General features: G+C 45.2%; 1 protein-coding gene across 1 annotated transcript in view; it reads right to left on the bottom strand.

The window, feature by feature from the left end:
• Positions 1–9,947: 9,947 nt before the first annotated feature.
• The window catches only part of Lyrm4 (LYR motif containing 4), a 149,523-nt gene continuing 140,827 nt past the window's right edge, over positions 9,948–18,643 (bottom strand). The window contains exon 3 of the mRNA XM_048799746.1: positions 9,948–10,885. Within this exon, the coding sequence (XP_048655703.1) occupies positions 10,817–10,885 (69 nt within the window). The 3' untranslated portion in view covers positions 9,948–10,816. The remainder of the gene's footprint in view (positions 10,886–18,643) is intronic.

Here is an 18,643-nt window from a genome sequence, read left to right on the forward strand (position 1 = left end):
TCTTTTTATTATTACATGGAAATATCATACACTGCCTTCTAATAAGGTGAGAGAAGAAAAACCTCATGAACCTCCCTTTTAGGATTTGCTTGAGAAATGTGCCCAGTGGAACACTAGGCATGAGTAACAGATTTCCGGGAGCGTGGTTTTGACAGTGTTTATTTAAACTGAGAACTGCTGTCGTCAAAACCCAGCCCTCGTGTTTCTCCTTGATTTTCAACAGAGTGGTTAATACCCTTGTGGTTTGAAAGCGTCTTTTCAATTCTGAGATTTTTAAAAAATTTGTGCTTTCTATTTCTCTATGGCTGTTTTTTTGTATGTGTCGTCAGACCTAAAAACTGTTGCACCAAAGTCCTGATTTGACAAAGAATGTAAAGCATTGTGGTACGTTAAAAGCAATGGAGTCTGGAAATAGTTTTAGTGGTCATGACTGGGGAGAGGGTGTGACATACAAGTTGAGCATTGCAAATCTGAAAATCTGAAATGCTCCAAAATCTGAAACATTTGAGCATAGATGGGATACTGCAAATGAAAAATTCCACCCTGACCTTCCGATGATGGGCCACTGTCAATACTCAGGTACACAAAGATACTGTATGAAATGATCTTCAAAAGCTGGGTTCAGTGAATCCCAGCTACTGGGAAGTCAGGAGAATTGTAAATTCAAACCCAGCCTAAGCAACTTAGCAAGACTTTTTATCAAAATAAAATAAAGTGGGGCTGGGGATGTAACTAAGTGGCAGAGGGCTTGCCTAGTATGTGTGAGACCCTGGGTTCAATCCCCAGTCCTGGGAGCAGGACTTAGGTTCTGTTGTATAAGCTGTTTATGAAACATCAGTGAATTTGGATTGAATTAGAGTTGAGTCCCATTCCCAAGATGTCTCATTACTTATATGCAAATATTCCAAAATCTGAAATACAGAAGTTCCAAGCATTTTGGATGAGGGATAGTCAACCCATGCATTTAGTGGGCAGAGCTCATGAGTGCTGTTAACCATCTTGCAATGCACAGGACATACAAAAGTTTCATATCTCTGATATGAGAATGTTGATCCATAATGGGGATTGGGGGAGGGTGCATGGGAGGAATAGAGGAACTTTAGATAGGGCAAAGAGATGTGAGGGTATGGGGGTAGGAAAGATGGAGGAATGAGTTGGGCATCATTACCCTAAGTACATGTATGAAGACACGAATAGTGTGACTCTACTTTGTGTACAACCAGAGACAGGAAAAATTGTGGTCTATATATGTAATATGAATTGAAACACATTCTGCTGTCATATGTAACAAATTAGACTTTTTAAAAAAGTCACTTGAAATCATGCCTGAAAAATGTGTTATGTTCTCACAATTTTAAAATTCTTTGTGTTTGCAGTTGATGTGCATTGTTTGTATAAGAAAATGAGATCAAAAAGTCTTAGAAGAAGGTTACAGAAATATAAGTCCTGAGGCTAATTCTTTGCATTATGTGGGTTAGAAAGTTCCTTATCTCATCTTTTCCTTTAAAACATCTCATCTCATGGGGTCTAGCATAAGTCCATGCTGAAATGTTACATTTAAAAATGTCAACATAATATTAAATGTCTGTGTCATTTTTTTCTAGATATCATTCAATGAGTTTTTCTAGATATAATTTTCCGATTCAAATGGAGCTGATTAAAAATAAATTAAAAGTAAACATGCAAAAAACAAAACCAAAAAATGGCTGGGGATGTGGCTCAGTGGTTGAGTGCCCCTGGGTTCAATCCCTGGTACCAAGAAACAAAAACAAAAAACCCCAAACAGTTATAATAACGACAAAAATGAAATTAAACCTTAAAAATAAACAAACAACACACCCTACCACTGGACAGTGGAGAAGTGTCTAAGGCCTTGCCTGTCATTACACTGGTGAACAAACATGGCTGGGAGTTGGCCCTTGTGGGGACGATGTGTGGGTTCCAGGGCAGCCCCGGCCTGCAGTCGACTCCAGCTCTGCCCCGTCTGGCTGAGTGCTTTTGAGCAAATCCCTTGAACCTAGTGAGTGTGAGTTTTCACGCTTGCAAAATGGGGACAGTAATTCCTGCCTAACTTGGATTGTTGAGAGCCACGAGGGAAACGAGCTGTGAAGTGCCAAGTTCACAGTTGGTCTCCGCACCTTTCTCTTTCCCTTTGGCGTTGCATGTTGCTTTTTCTTGAGTTCTTTCTGAGAATAAACATTCTCTGACTTCATCTGAACGTAGGAAGCATAAACGAATCTTTCAACTTGGGGAACAAATGACAGTAGCCCCCCTGTGCTAACCAGGCAAACCGTTTTGATTACCTAGACAGAAAGGAGGCTGTTTGCTCTTCCTTGTTCACAGGATGGGATGCATACTGGGCATGAGTTGCTCTGACAGATGACATATAGATACATATATAGTGCACACGTGCCTGCTAGTCATCATGTTTCTTCAAAATGGCTTCTTCAAAGACTTTTTTGCCTTAGCCGGCAGAAAATCCCAGCTACTCAGGAGGCTGAGGCAGGAGGATCACGAGTTCAAGGTCAGCCTGGATAACATAGTTGTCTTAAAAAAATTTTTTTTTTATTCCTGCCCTTTCTTAAGCAGCCACTCTGGGGTCTCCTGCTTGTTAAGTGCTCTTTCACATCATTTTGAACCTCCACTCTTGGTGACCCTGTTTTAGTGTCTGTGGCTGCCCTCTCTTGGTCCACCCTCTCCCCATGCAAGCTGCATTCTGTTGCTTTTGGGGTGGATTCTCCACCTATCTGCATGTCATCCTCCAGAAATCCTTTTCTAATTCTCTGTTCTCATAAAGATTCTGCAAATTCCACGAAAGGAAGGCTGTAATTTTTTTGTGACTTTCCAGAGGCCAGTGATGCCTCAGTCCACCTGTTGGAAATCTCATCATTCTATCCTAAGTGTAGAGGGGGTCCTCAACAAGGGCAGGCCAAGGGGGGCACTGGGATGATTAAGATGGAGGGGAGCTGGCATGTGGGGAAGTGGGACCATTGTGTGGATAACTCCATCTCCATTTCTGCTTCCATGTTCAGCTCCACAAACATGAGGAAATGCCAAATTCCTCAATAAAATGGACACTCAGGGGCTGGGGCTGCAGCTCGGTGGCAGAGCACTTGCCTAGCATGTGTGAAGCACTGGGTTTGATCCTCAGCACCACATAAAAATAAACAAATAAAATAAAGGCATGTGGTCCATCTACAACTACAAAAAAAAAAAATTAAACAAAACTGCCATTCAGTGCCCCAGGGTTGACACTGTGAGAAACATCCCCAGATGGAACAGCATGAGGGCGGTGCAGATCCATGCATCCTGTGTCGCAGCCCCCTGAGATGTGCAGCCAGCAGAGCCACAGCAGGCAGAAGCCCCCATGTCCCCATGTGTCAGTCCCATCCCTCCCACTGAAGGGAATGAGGTTGCAACATAGTTAGGCCCCCTAGGGTGTGATGCCCCTTACCTGGGTGACTTCACTCCTTCCTAACTACTGGTCGTTGGGTGGGTCAGGGAAACACGTCTTCTCCATTCGTGGTTTCTGAGAGGGTTTGGCATAACTGTCCTTGTCCCTCTCCTCCCTGCGGCCCAGTGACGGGGTGGGCGGCAATGTCCACAGTGACTGGTGGCATGAGCTCATCTGTCGTGGGTTCTTAGCGTCATGGCTTTCTTCCCTCTGTTTTGGACCAGTGGGAGGTCACACCCTGGGCGCGGTACCTGCCTCCTGGACTCATTTTCCTGTGGATGCTGATACGGTTTGAGTATGGCTTTTGCCCTCTGAAACTCATGTTGAAAGTTAATCCCTCTTATAAGACTTTAAGAGGTGGGAACCAGGTGAGGCGTTTAAAAGGTGACGAGGCTCCTGCCATCCTGACTGGATTAATGCATTCATGCATTAATGTGTTAATAAGCTCGTGGGTTATCTTGGCAGTGGGTCTGTTAGGAAAGCCAGTTTGGTAGTTCTCTTGTTCCTTCCTCCATCAGCCTGCCCTTCCCTGTTCTGCCTTGAGACTCTGCCAGTAAGAAAGCCATCACCAGGTGCAGCACGTGGACTTTGGACCAGAACCATGAGCCATAATAAATCTTTCTTTACAACCTACCGAGTCTGTGGTATTGTGAGTGGTTGGCAATTTTAACTGGCAGCCTATTCTGACTCTCGCACTTAGCAATATTGTTCCCTGTGGCCTGGGCCAGTTGCCAAAATGACATTCCATTTTGTCATGGATTTTTATTTCCTAAAGGGTATAAAATTTGGGTGAGGAAGAGGGGTAATATTTATTGCCCACCCTTTGGAGACTCAAGAGGAACTCTATGACACAAGTATTACTCCAAATTTATAGCTGAAGAAGCTGAGTCTCAGAGAGATTAAGTAATTTGCTCCTCCAATAGGAGACTGGGGCTGGATCTGACCCAGATTAGTCTGACCCAGGCCTCTTGCTCCTAATCCTGTAGTGCCACAACGAATACAATCACAGAGACGACTACACGTCTAGAGTCCATCCACTGGACTCCACATCTCTGTGGTCTCCCCAGAGGGTGCATCCCTAAGACATTTAGCCTCTTAATATGTACACCGGAGGCCAACCTCCCTGTCTGTCCCACTGGGGCCTGTCATCTAAGTCATGGTTACCCACCTCTTCTGGGGGACCGACACCAGGATCAAGTCCCATTCTCAAAGGGGAACTTACCTACTAAAAATGTGAGCTTATTTCTTGCAGGTCTTGTATTTCAATGAAACACAGCACGCACCAGTGAGTATTCCAAACTGCAAGTTACAAAACCAACTCAAGGAGCTTCAGCGAATGGGGGGTGGGGTTTGAAGGACAGTGGCCTATCCTGTGGAGTCTAAGGGCTGCAGGGGCTCTGCACCAGTGTGTGTGTGCGCGTGTGTGTGAAGCCAAGAGGTGTGAAGCTCCAGGGAATCAGCAGGGCTCTCTCTGCCTCATCTCTGCTGTCCTCTCCCCTTCCACATGGTGAGAGGTGGCTGCTCTGCATCTCCCAAGTTCATGTCAAGTTTCTGCAGGCAGCCCAGACAGAAATAACACCTCTCACAGCTAATTCTGAGTTTCTAAGAGAAGATATTTGACCCACTTTGTGTCTGTTGTTCATTCTGTTCCCATCTCTGGTTAGAAGTGTGTGTTGTTAGGAGCACTGACTCCTGTTGGGAGGGAGAAGTGGGTGCTCTCATGAGATAGGCTGACACCCCAGAGTGTCTCCTGCTAAGAAGACATTGCCAAAGGCAGGCCTGGATACTGCCCTGCAGTGTGCGCATTTCATGAAGAGGGTGTGTTGTCGCCCCATGCCTCATTTCAGTGCGAGAACCTCACCCTGTGTCTTTCAGGATCAGAACGCTGGAGTTATTTTTGCCTCCCTCTCATTCTTTATTCTGTGTTACCAGGTCTGTCGCTTGGAAATGGCTTTTGGATCCATTCTGTCCTCTATATCCAGTTCCTACTGCCACTGTCCCCTGTCAGTCCCTAGTCCCCTCTCTTCTGACTGCTCTGCCCTTGAAGCTGTCCTGTGTCCACCAGTTGCTCTGCAGCTCCCGCTCAGTTCCCTGCTCAGCAGCTCCCTGTCCTCCCACAGGAAGCTCCACTGCACAGCCTCCTGGCTTCCGTCCTCCGGCAGAGACGATGCCTCCTTCTGAATCTCCTCCTCTTCCCCTTCCAGTCCTACTTCATCTCCTTGGTAATGTATGAACTCAGAAGAGCTCCTTGCACTTACGCCTTAAGCCCAATGCTGAATACACTGCAATTAAGAACCCAGGTCTGGCGCTTTCTGCGCCCCGTGAGGTATCCACCAGTTTCTAGAACGATTGACATAAAGCAGTCAGTAGTTATCATTTACTTGCTCTCTTTCAAAAGTGGTGGAAGAACATGGCATTTCGAATCCTCGGGGCAGCCCGAGGGTGGACACACATTTAGCTCTACTTTGTGGATGATGAAACTAAAGTGTGGAGTTGCTGCTGACTTGGATCTCACCACCAGAAGAGGTGGGCCTGGAAGACAAAGGAATGAACGATTTTCTTGGTCATCCGTAACTGGGGGCTACTTTGTCAACCTTCCCTTATTTATGGGAAGCTGCCGTGAACCAGGATTTGGGGCACACTTGCCCATGTACCAGGCCCATGGTCCTCCCACGGACAGGTATCTCTATCTTCCCTGTTCTAACACTAAACTCCCCTCTTAGTTCATTCCAACCCAAAGCCCTCTTGAGTTCTCTTGAACCTTGCCATTCTCTTGCTCTCTTGGCCAGTCTAGCACTTAGTTCTGCAGGTGTTCTACAGGCTGGTCTCCTGAACAAAGAAGACCAACAAGACTCCCAGGCAGGGACTCTGGCTCAGGCTGGCCCACAACATGCCTCTACTTCAAGCTGTTCACTCCTCCCAAGACATATTTAAAACCTGGTCATATATCCTATATGTGCTGTATCTATCACATGTTTGCACATGAATGAAATGCTCATTTAAAAAATAAAGAAACATGCTGGCTGGGTGGCCCACACCTGTGGTCCTAGCACTTGGGAGGCTGAGGTGGGAGGATCACTGGAGCCCAGGAATTAGAGACCAGCCTAAGCAACATAGGGAGGCAAACAAACAAACCAAACCAAGTACACGGTCATTAAACTGTTTAAGACAGGTGAAGTCACATGAATTCAGTAGGTAATTAGCAGGAAGCTCTAGCAAAATGCTTTAAGAATATATAATGAACACACATTTGAAACATACCTCTAAACAAAGAAAATAAAGCAAGTTTTTGCTGACGGGAGGTTTGTATTCAGTACTACTGACGTTTCTAGGAAAGCCTGTCATGCTGGTAAGGAAGAGAATAAAGACTGTTTCCAGGAAGTGGTGTTCTTGTGGATCCAGCTTCTTACACAAGTCCTGCTGCCTCAGGGAGACGCAGCCCATGGTTCTCGTGGGTCACGCTGTGGTCAGCACAGACACCATTAGTCTGACCCCAACACCTGCAATTCCAGTTTTATTGGTGTTGACAATTCTTGTGATCTAATTTCAAGATAGCAAGACACCAATTTTGCTGTCACCACTATGGTGGCAATGGTCCCCAGGTAAAAGAATAGATTCATCACCAAGAGTTCTCCTGTTTCTCTCCTCAGAGTCTTTGACATGAAACTGTGCCTTAGATCAAAAGCAACAACATCCATCCCACTCCCCACATGGATATCAACACAAGAAGCAATTTTCACAAATGGCTCCCTGAAGCACTAAATAAGGGCTATGGAAAGATTGAAAAGTGAAGGTCTTATTGTTTTCAAGAGAGAAGGGAAGCCACTGTCCATATAGATTCTGGGAAAATGCTCAGAAAACAACACAAACCCAAACAAAAAAGACTGCTATATCATCAATCATTGCTTTCTCTACCCGGTTTTTCTAGATCCTTTTGGAACTACTGGTAAACACCAGATTAGCTGTGAGGCAGCTGCCCACTCAAGATATATGGAGCATTTCCTGGGGGCTGTTCCTTTTATGTGTGATAATAAATATCTGCATGAGTTTTGCCAGTTTCATCTATGTGGTCTCAGCAAATGTGCCTATTCCATGATCCACTGCTGTTTATAACCTAGACTCAGTATCTAAGATGCTCCTTAATCTAGAAAGCAAGCAGCAGTCTTTAGTCAGCTGTCCCTTGGTATCCTCAGGGGATCTGTTCCAGGAAGCCCTGTGGATGACAGAATCAGTGATGCTCAAATTCATTATGTAAAATGGCAGAATGTTTGCATAGAACCTGCACACATCTTTCTGTAGAATTCAGCCATCTTATATGACTTATAATGACTAATAATGCATACCACAAGTACGTTTAGTATAAACACGATTTTTCCCAATTATTTTTTGGTTGCTAAAATCCATGGATGTGACACCTACAGAGATGGAGGGCTGTACTCTATAGAGAAGATACAATACCTAACAACAAAAAAAGTGGCTTATTTTGTTATAATATATCCTTGCACTTTCTACCAACTCAACCTTTACTATGTATTTTATTTTCATTTTTAGAACCATGAGGCCAACATGTAGACCAACTTTCCTCAGCCTCTTAAAAAAATCCGATGACTCCTTTTGCTAAATATAGAAAAATTTCTCCCTATGCTCAAGCCCCCAATCAAACTTGTTACATATAAAAGACTTTTCCTATAGGAAGATGTTTTTTTTTTCCTCCTGAGAACTACAGGTAAACATTTCTTCATAATGGTCTTGAGAAGTTATTTTTGTGGATACTTTAAGTGGTAAGATGTTGGAGCGTAGCTCTGTGATCGAGTACTTGGCTAGCATGCCCAAGGCCTTGGGTTCAATCACCAGCACTGGAAAAACAAAAACAATCAAGAGAAATATTCTCAACCTTTGGAAATAAAATCAAAGGGCTTGAGATGTTGGGTGAGGCTGAGGAGGGAGGGGGTTGTGTGACTGCTACTGGGTGGCAAGAGAGTGTACATAAAACAGTCTATGCCAATCCACGTTATCCTTTCAGTTCCACAATCTAGAGAACAAGAGCATCAAAGCAACATAGCCATGGGCTTGGCTATATGAGGCTTCCCAAGTCCTAAGGCATCATGGCTTGTCTAGTCCAATGCCATCTTTGAAGTTCTAGAAACGGTTCTGCTCGGCCAATGGTTTTCACCTCAGGAGAGGTGAACTTCTGGTGGTATTTCTCAGTTGCTAATATCTGACACTGAAATTGATCTTGACCCCAGCCTGAACCCCTTCTTCAGAACAGTCATACAAACTGTAGAGTTCTGAGGCTAATGGCGATGGATGGTGCAACCCCTACTCTGCTCCAAACCCTGCAGCTGGGGCCCAGTCTCCATGGACATGGCACTTTATCCAATGCTCTAGACTCAAGCTGGGTCCTCTGAATTTGGGGAGTACCCAGTTTGAGGCTCTGCCTGCAGACTTACACCTGTAGTGAAGGATCAAGACCTGTTTGGGCTTTTTCTGCCATAGAATTCTCCTTCCTATCTTTTTTGTAGATTCCAAATGAGTAATTTTACCTAAGTTATAGACTTGCTCAGTATTATCAAGGCTTTGGGCAAGGTTCAAACCCATTCATGTGGTTTCATTCACACAAAAGCAACCTGCTGTTAAAGGACTGCAGAAAAATGTTAAGTTTGCTCTGCCTGCCTTTGGAACCAAACCTGGAGGGTAAGTCTCCTTACCTCAGGAATTGTTCTCCTGCTTGCAATGTGATACTTTTAGAGGAGAAGGTTGGAGTCTGGACTTAGGATTCCAAGTAGCAGCTGTTCAAGGAAGTATAAGTCAGAGGTGCCATCCACTAACAACACTGCTGGATGAGGTCGTTGGTGAATGACATTGATGCAGAGTGGAAGAAGGGCACCAGGGCCACGTCTACCATGGCTAGGGACTCTGGCTCACGACTTTCAGTTGAAGGGGAGATCACATTTCCCTCGTTGTCTGCGATCACCCACAGCTATCCTGTTGCAGGTCCACTCTGCTGCAGCTCCCAGGAGGGAATTGTTCAGAGTAACATTTGGGACCTACAGTGAGCTTTGTTAGTCTCACGGGTGCACAAGACTGTATCCTGAAAAAGTTGTGTTGCCAAATAGGAGGGCTAAATGCTTCATCTATTTTGAATGCATCATCATAAATATAATCTGCACTGTATGGATGCCACGGACACGTGTAACTTACAAGGTGACGAGGATGACAAGGGTGTAGGCCCAGAACTGTTCATGCTTGACTCATGACTGAGAATTAATAAAAGGATGACACCATCACAGCTATGGCAGGAACTGTAATACCTATATGAATCCGTTCAAACCGTAACACATGAATCTTGAATCCACTTAACACTGTACACAAAGGAGAATGAGAAATCACTCTAACAGGGTCTGGGCCCTGCCTAAGCTCCCCAGAAGTCAAGGAAGTTATTTAATATGCTTCTTCTAGATGTGTGGAAAGAATGTATTTTCCACGATAAAAGTGTACAAATGATAATCTTTATTATCTGTAACATACTCAAGGAGCAGGGGTTCCTCAAACTGATTAAACACTGAAAATATTAGATCTTCAAGAATATATATTAACTCGGTCTCACCTCTCATTTACCAAGTTAGAATCTACAGGAAGGGAAGTGGTGAGAGATCTGTCTGTTTGATTCTGACGGGCAGCCGGAGCTGGGCCCAGTGCTATTAGCAGTGGTTCCCAGACTCTCCTCAGGGTCCAGGCACCACACTGGGGCCTGTCAGAGGTAAGATTCTGATGCACAAGGGGTGGGGAGGGGTTCGCTGCCAATCCTCACACCACACTCTGGCTGGGCTGTAAAGTACTCATCTCTGGGTGTAGGTATAAATTATAGGGCGTATCCTGTTCCTCACCACCCTGACCTGCTCTCTACTCCCCATACAAAGGGAGTTTTCAGCTCAAGGTGGGACCTGCTCAGGGGTCTCCACTTCTTCAGGCCTTGCCTCAGCAGGAAGTGAATGTGTATTTCTTAATGGGGTTATTTGGCACAAAAGAAAAAGGGAGACACTTTGGTTTATTGTCAAGGACCAAGAAAAAACAAAGTCTGTATATGTTCTCTACAAATGGTGACGAACTACAAGATGGGATAGGAGGGAGAGGAGACACCAGAATACATAGCATTATTCTGAGTGACCTCTAGCCCTTCATTCTAACACTTGAACTGAGAAGGCACAGCCATCCTTTCTCACCAAGGCTGTAACAGAATGGAAACGTGACTCAGTTTTCAGCTCCCACAGGGTAGGCAAAGTGAGAGGCTATTTTCAGCCTGCACACAGAATGGATGCTGAAGGTGGTCCATGGCCCCATCGGTGGCTGGTTCCCAGCTCCCTAGGTCCTTGGCTTCTCTTGATTCTCAATGACAAGCTTGTCAGTTGAATAGAGTTGGCCAATCTGAACCTGAAGGCAAAGAAAAAGCACAGGTCAAGAACCACAGGACTCTCCCAGGTGTGAACCATCAGAAAAAGCCATTTTTTTAACATTTAAGTGCAAATACATTAGCCTCTGCATTAAATGGCAGGGTATTCCCTCCTGGAAAGTGTACTGTGGGGCAAAACGACCTCCAGAAGTGTCTCCTTGCACCATCCACTTCCCACACCCCCTCCCTGTGAGAACTCAGAGACCCACATGGGCATTCTTATTTTCCTGAAAGGGCCCCAGAGCCAGCCTTGGTCTGTCCACCAGGCTCCCTGGTTGCTGTCTGGAGGCTGAGCCATCCACATGTGCGCACAGGTTCCCCACCTGATGGGACTTCCTTCAAGACTGCCTCTTCCACCCAGAAAGGCTTTCAGCATAAAGCTGAGGTGCGCCTTTTCTATGCTGGGGTGGAAAAGGTGTTGCATTTTGGGAAATGCAAACACTTAGCTGCTGACCCTAGTGGGCTGAGGGCAGTCTGTGTTCACACATCTCCTGCCGCCTGTCTTTCTTGCCTTCTATTTTAAGTGTCCTTTTCAATTAAGTGTCTCTGTTAGATAAGTGCTCCCACTGTCTCAGATGGATGCCCAGCCATAACCCAGGGCTATGGCCTTTCCTTCCCCCAGAACAAAGGGTCTTTGTCACAATTTTTCTTTAAAGGTAGCTCCTGAGAGATGCTTCTTCTTCTTCTTCTTCTTCTTTTTTTTTTTTTTAAGGAATAAGTAGAACTGGCGAAGAAAGGAGCATTAAGAAATATGTCTGGAATTCAGAGTAGGGGACCCTCTCTCTGGGCAATCCGGGGCACATACAACTGCTTTTTAAAAATACAGGTGAGAGCTCTCTATATGTGTAATATGAATTGTAATCATTCTGCTATCATATATAACAAATTAGAATAAAAAAAAGTACAAGTGAGAGAAAACTCCCAAAGGCCAGAGCTGCCACCCAGAGTGGCCGGGGGTCAGAATCAAGAATCCTTTGTGCTATTCCCCACAGAAAGGGACTATCAGGAGGTGCTTGGCTGAGTTTACCACCAAGTTTTGAAGTGGCTAGCAGCAGACACAGTCTATGAGATGGCATGTGGAAGAACCCTTTAACAGAGTTGTTCCAAGACAGAATGGAAAAAGAAGACTGGGGATGCAGCTCAGTTGTAGAGCGCCTCCCTAGCATGCACAAAGCCTGTGCTCAATCCCCCACTGGGTTGTTAATAATAATAATAATAATAATAATAATAATAATAATAATAATAATAAAAAGGAAAGGGCTGCCTCAAGAAGCAGTAAATTTTGTCCTTGTGAGAAGCATCAAGCAAGGATCGAGAAGGAATTTACATGCCAGACAGGTTTGAACCAGCTGAGCCCCTTCCAGCTCTCAGCTTCTCTGACTAAAGGCACTGTGGTCTCCAGGGTCCATCTCAGGTGCATCTAATAACAGCCATGTGGTCTCTGAATGTCTAGTGATCTACATCTTCTACCTCTGTCACACTGGAACAAAGGGTGGAGCATCAGAAAGACCCCCAGCAAGGCAGTCGGGACAACTGGGCTATAGTGTGGCTTTGCTACTTGTTGGGTGACACTCTGTTCCTTCTTGTCTCATATGAACACTGCAGCATCCTCATCTGTAAATTCAGAGGCCTGAATATTCCCAGGTGATCTTTACAGTCTCTTGCTGCTAAAACAGTCTTTGGATGCTCCAAAAAAAAAAAAAAATCAAAAAACAAAAACAAAAACAAAACAACAACAACAACAAAAAAACACCAAGATAAAGATGTGAGATTCCTGAGCCAATGTGGTGGACTCTATGGTATAAGGTCCTCAAGCAGCTGGTGGGAATCTGGTCAAGGGACAGTCATTGTACACATGGAGAACATTTAACTGGACTATGTGGCCCAACATATGGCCAGTAGGAGATGTGCCCAAGTTCATGTCTGTCTTCCTCTCTACTGCCCCCCAGTGCTTTTGAAGACCCTCAAAGGCAGCGGCAATGAACCATGCACATCTATGCTGCTGGGCCCTCACAGTCCTGGCAGACAAAGGTGCTCAGCAGACCACTGAAGTGTGCGCAAGAGAAGGAATGTGAGCCCAAGGACAGCAAGTGGCTAAGCAGCAAAGATGGACAGAGAGGCAGGGCTTTTTCTTCCAGTGCTAGGGTGCTCTCCTTCAGCACAACAAACAGGAGTTTGTTGAACAAAAGACCAGCAAGCCCTGGAGGGTAGCCTCAGCCCGACACTCAGCAGGCCAGCGGCAGGCCAGCAGCGAGTGCCCCCTGCGGCAGGCACTGTGCTGAGGGATGTGTGAAATATGACTCCTGCCTTTAGGATGTGTAGTGATCAGGAGGGGAGGCAGGCAAGAAATGGGGTTCCTGCCCTCAGGTGTGGAGAGTGAAAGACGAGGGGTGAATACAGGGCTGGAGGAACAGAGAAGGTGTGAGTCAGCCAGAGATAGTGAGAGGGAAAGGCCCCTCCAAGGGCAGCTGGTGTGGAAGCCTGTGGAGCTCTGAGACTGTCAAAGATAGCAAGGGGCTCTGAGTGTAGATGTGGAGGGTTGGGGGGGGGGAGGAAAAGAGACTAAAAAGAGAGGTGGGCTAGACATAGATCAGGGATGCCAAACTGTTATGGTTTAGAGATGAGGCACCCCCCCACCCCCAGCCGAGACTCCTATGTTCTGCAGGACACCTGGAGGTGACTCTCATGATAGAACATGAGAGCCCAGGAAGGCATTTCAGCACGCTCCGCTGCCCAGTGCTCCGAGGCTGCTGTAGCTGGGATTCCAGGGCCCCAGCTACTGTGCGAGCGGTGGTGGTGCTTGTTTCTCAGGAACACAGAATCCTGGAGTTAGAGGGTTATGAAGGCTCCCATCAAGAGGAAGACCTGGGAGACGAGGCAAAGCGTGGAAGGAGTGGAACCCTTTCGGGCTGCCCCTGAGAGGGCGCTGCATGAAGCTGTGAAGGTGAAGCCAAAGTTGGGATGCAGACCGACCCCAGAAATTAAGAGATGCCAGGAACGCGAACTGTCTGTAGAGAAAAGTTCCTGGCTGAGAGTGCAGGCTAATGTGCCCTGAAACTGGCAAGGCCTGAGGAGAGAACATCTCACCGCCGCCACGTGTCTTAGCTGCTGTACCTGGAGCAACAGGACCTGTTCGTCCAGCTGGTTTCAGTCCTGTTTTGGGCTCACCCCTTCTTTCCATGCCCCTTCTCCTCCCTTCTGGAATGGGAACATTTTATATTGGATATCTGTAACTTGCTTTTGATTTTTACTGTGGCTTATAGCCAAGAGTTTGCTTTCTATCTTAGATGAGACTTTGGACTTGGGCATTGGGGCAAATCTGGAACTGTTAAGACTACAGGACTCTTGGAGATGGACTAAATGTATTTTGTGTTGTGAGATGAACATGAGCTTTTGGGAGCCATACAGTTTGGGTATGAGATATCCCCCTAAATGTTAATGCAGGAACAGTCAGAGGTGAAGTGATTACGAGAGCTAGGATCTAATCAGTCCATCCTACTTTGAATGGACTGATGGGGTGGTAACTTAGGTGGGTGTGGCTGGAGGAGGCAGGTCACTGGGGGTGTGCCCCTTCCCCTCTTTTTCAGTTGAATGAACGGAGCAGCAATCCCCACCATGCCCTCTACCATCATGTTCTGTCTCACCTTGGGCCCAGAGCAATGGACTAAACTCCTGGATCAATAAGACAAAATAAATGTTTCCTTCTCTAAATTCTTGTTGGGTATTCTTATCACAACAATGAAAAGTGGACTAACACACAAACCCACCATGAGGGAGATGAGAACCATTAAAATGTGAGAGGAGCCAGGCGCGGTGCTGCATGCCTATAATCCCAGTGGCTCGGAAAGCTGAGGGGAGAGGATCATGAGTTCAAAACAAGCCTCAGCAAAAGCAAGGCACTAAGCACCTCAGTGAGTCCCTGTCTCTAAATAAAATACAAAATGTGGCTCAGTGGTTGAGTGCCCCTGAGTTCAATCCCCGGTACTGGGAGCAGGGGGTGGGGCATGAGAGGAACAACTGACTCCAAAGACCACTTTATCTCAGTGTGCAGGAACAAGAGCAGCAGAGGCCAGAGCCAGGGACCCAGTTCAGAGCCCAGCAAGGAGGAAGGTGAGAGAAGACTGCAGCCTGAACTGAGGAAGGGCAGCGGTGTAGGGGGAGCTAGAGAAATGTGAAGTGCAAAAGGGGGAATCAATCACAGCAAGGGCAAGACCCACAGGTGCAAATGCTCCACGTATTAGTGTCCTCATTTTTGGTGAGGAATGGAGGCCCAGTGAAGTCAGAACCTGGAGGAACAAAGACTTGGACCCCATATCTTCCCATCTCTAACCAGTGCTTTTTCTAAAACGGCACTCCTCTGCCAGTTCCCTAAACAATGCTGACTTCTTCATAACATAAAGTACACATCACCAGATGCTGGGTGCAGTGGCACATGCCTGCAATCCCAGTAGCTCTGGAGACTGAGGCAGGAGGATCACAAGTTCAAAGCCAGCCTCAGCAAAAGCAAAGTGCTAAGCACTCAGTGAGACCCTGTCTATAAATAAAAACACAAAATAGGGCTGAGGATGTGGCTCAGAGGTCAAGTGCCCCCGAATTCAATCCCTGGTATCCCACCAAAAAAGTACACATCACTGTAACACAGTGGCAGTCACGGCAAGACCTATAACCCTATATGATTAAAACTGGAGATAACCACAATAGATAATTGTGGACTCCCTTGTACCCACCTCTCCCTTTCCTTATTGGGGTCAATGTGTGAATTTAGAATTCTATAGTGTCTAGCTCTTCTTGTATCAAGAGGGGACAATGAGATGTCAGCTTACATCATGAATGGAAGATATGGTAAACACAAATATCAAAACACTGCCCGCCACTTCTCCTTGGAATCTGAAGCAGTTGGCTGAGATACCAGCAGCCATATAGCACTGTGTTTGATATGGGAGTCACACAATGAGAATGGGGGACAGAAAGGAGGTGCCTGGATTCTTGATGACCATGAACCCACCATGCTAGCTCTGGACACCTAATTGCCAGCTTGCTTAAATATGAGAGAAAAATAAACCATATCTTTTAAAGCCACTATTATTTGGGTTTTTTGTTACACACAACAAAACCGACTCCTGATTGATTTGAATGTACACTGTGAATTTTAATTTTGGAGCATATAACTAATGAAGATAAAGGTCAGTGCCAAGAAGGAGGTTTGCTCTTTCCTGTGATAAATGGAAACAATGTCCTTATCACCTGGGAGGTGCCATTAGCAGATAGCATTGAAATTTCAAAAGCTTTCAAAAAACTACATAAGAACTTTATGAAGATCTTATTCTTTTTCTCCTTAAACATTTAATTGCTTTATGGGATGTGGCTATGAATACTTTGGTATTCTTCTGCCTAGACTGTTAATTCGTATATAAGTTTAAAAGGTGTGTGTGTGTGTATGCAAACATAAAAATATTTAATTTGCAATTATATCATCACTTGCTTTTTCTATTGAACCTCATATTATAATCCTTATGCCACTAACTTCTCTGAAAAGGATATTTTCAATGATTGTATATTTTGTTGTAAAGATGCATAATTTATTTATCATTATCACATGATGAACACTTACAATGCTTCCATTTTAATGCTAGGATAACCACTCACATATATTTTAGTGCATTTAATATATATTTTATAGAAAAGGCTTCTAGAAGTGGAATTACTGGGTAAATAGGTTTGAAGATCTTTAGGGTTCCTAAAGGACCTTACAAAATTGCTTTCAAAGAGGTTCGCTTGTTTGTCCAATGGATGCTCCCTCTGGTGGCCCATCTGAAGGCTTCAGCAGCACAAGTGTCCTGTGACAAAACAAATGTGTCTGTCCCCACACAATATGGTGGGTGGCCTGGGTGTACGAATAGCAACCCTCAGTGCATTGGCTGGAGCAGAAACACAGGATTCTCCCACTGTGTGGCCTCTGTGTGCTCCCATTATGATAGCGAACCTGACATTTACTTCTTAACGTCCACCCTCCTAGACGACAGGGCCTCTGTAGGAGATGCATTCCTGCAAGACACAGCTGTGTGTGTGTGGGTGACCTAGGGTCCATCAGCCTCCAAAGAAAATCCTGCAGAACAAAGGACTGCAGGACAACCCAAAGAGTCAAGCTGTAGGAAACTTGAGATCACAACAAACCACATTTAAAGTCCACCCTGACCAAAGTATGAATTCGATTTTTAAAAATCCATTCTTATTTATTTGATATTGGGGACAGAACCTAGGGCCTTACAATGCTAGGCAAGTGTTCTACCACTAATTTATGCACCTGCTCTTGAAATATCCACTCAGAAACAGGAGTTTTATGGTCTTTGCAGAAAAAATATAATAAAATAAAATGAAACAAACAACAACAACAAAAAACAAAACCAAAAAAACTCACCCGCCCTCTGGGCCAGTGACTGAAGCTTCCTCGTCCCCTCTGCAGAAGGGCTCTTTCCTCCCTGAAATACTTTCTGCACACAAGGGACCACTCCCATGGTGCTCCCATGGCCCTGTACTGCCTCGAACTGAGCCTGCCTCATTCCCCTGCATTAAAAATCAGTGACTGAGGAGAGGAGGAGGTGAGGGGACGCATCGCTGGCCTTAGCTGCCTTCACAGCATAGTTTAGGATGGTGCTTTGCACACAGAAGGTGCACAATAAATAGGGTCATGTGCTACATAATGATGGTTAGTCAACAATGGACTGCAGGTAAGATGGGGGGTCCAACAGATTTTATCACCTAGCAACACTGTAGCTGTCTTAGTTTGTGTAAATATCCTAGGATGTTCCCATGACAATATTGGGCTAATGATGCATTTCAGGGACATATATACCTTTATGGTTAAGTAATGTCTGATTATGCTCAATAACTAAAAATATCAGTGTCATAAATGCCATGGGTGTAAGGCTGTCTGCCCACTAATTTTAAAACCTAGACCTGTAAGTGATTGCAGAGTGCTTTGGTGATCAGTGCCTGGAGGAAACTGAAGAATGTAAGTCAATAAAAATAGCAATAGGATCATTTACTGCAAGAATGCTCACTGACTGATAAACAGAACCAAATGATCTAAAATTGGCTGAGCAGAGAGTTTAAGGCCATAATCCAGGGCTTTATGGGATTAACCAAGAGCAGTTACAGAGAGGTAAGGGAAACATTCAGTTCACACAGGGAGGAAAAAGTAGGAAGTTATCTCAATGAATGCTGCAAGAGTTGAGGCTGTAAATGATTGTGTAACAGTTCTGTTGCATTTATTTGGCCTGTAAAATGTGTCAGCACACATCAGGAGGCCAGCTGGGATCAATGCTGCTGTGCTAATGACAGAGCACAGTGCTTCGGAGCTGCAGGTGAGAGGTCTGGTCAATGGAAGTGAGGAAGAGCAATTAACAGCTTCAATTTACAGTCCCTCCAGAACCCCAAATTGACTTATATGGCCACATCAGACTGTTACTGTGCATAAATTGGTCATTAAAGCTGATCACACTTTTATTCTATAAAATTTAGGAGCTGGCATTAGAGTCCATTAGAAAAGTACACAGATTGTTCAACTGTAAGTAGATGGGAGGCCTTGATGGCCCCCAAACATTATGAGCCCCGAGACTCATTAGACAAAAAACCTGCTGGGGAGGAAGGAAAAGAATTCAAGAAAAAATAGAAAGTTGAACCTAATGTTTCAGGTCTTCATTGCCAACTCTTCTGAAGCAACATGGAGTTAGTTACCT

Source organism: Marmota marmota, unplaced genomic scaffold (genome assembly GCF_001458135.2).
Source record: "Marmota marmota marmota unplaced genomic scaffold, marMar, whole genome shotgun sequence".
Lineage (NCBI taxonomy): Eukaryota > Metazoa > Chordata > Mammalia > Rodentia > Sciuridae > Marmota > Marmota marmota.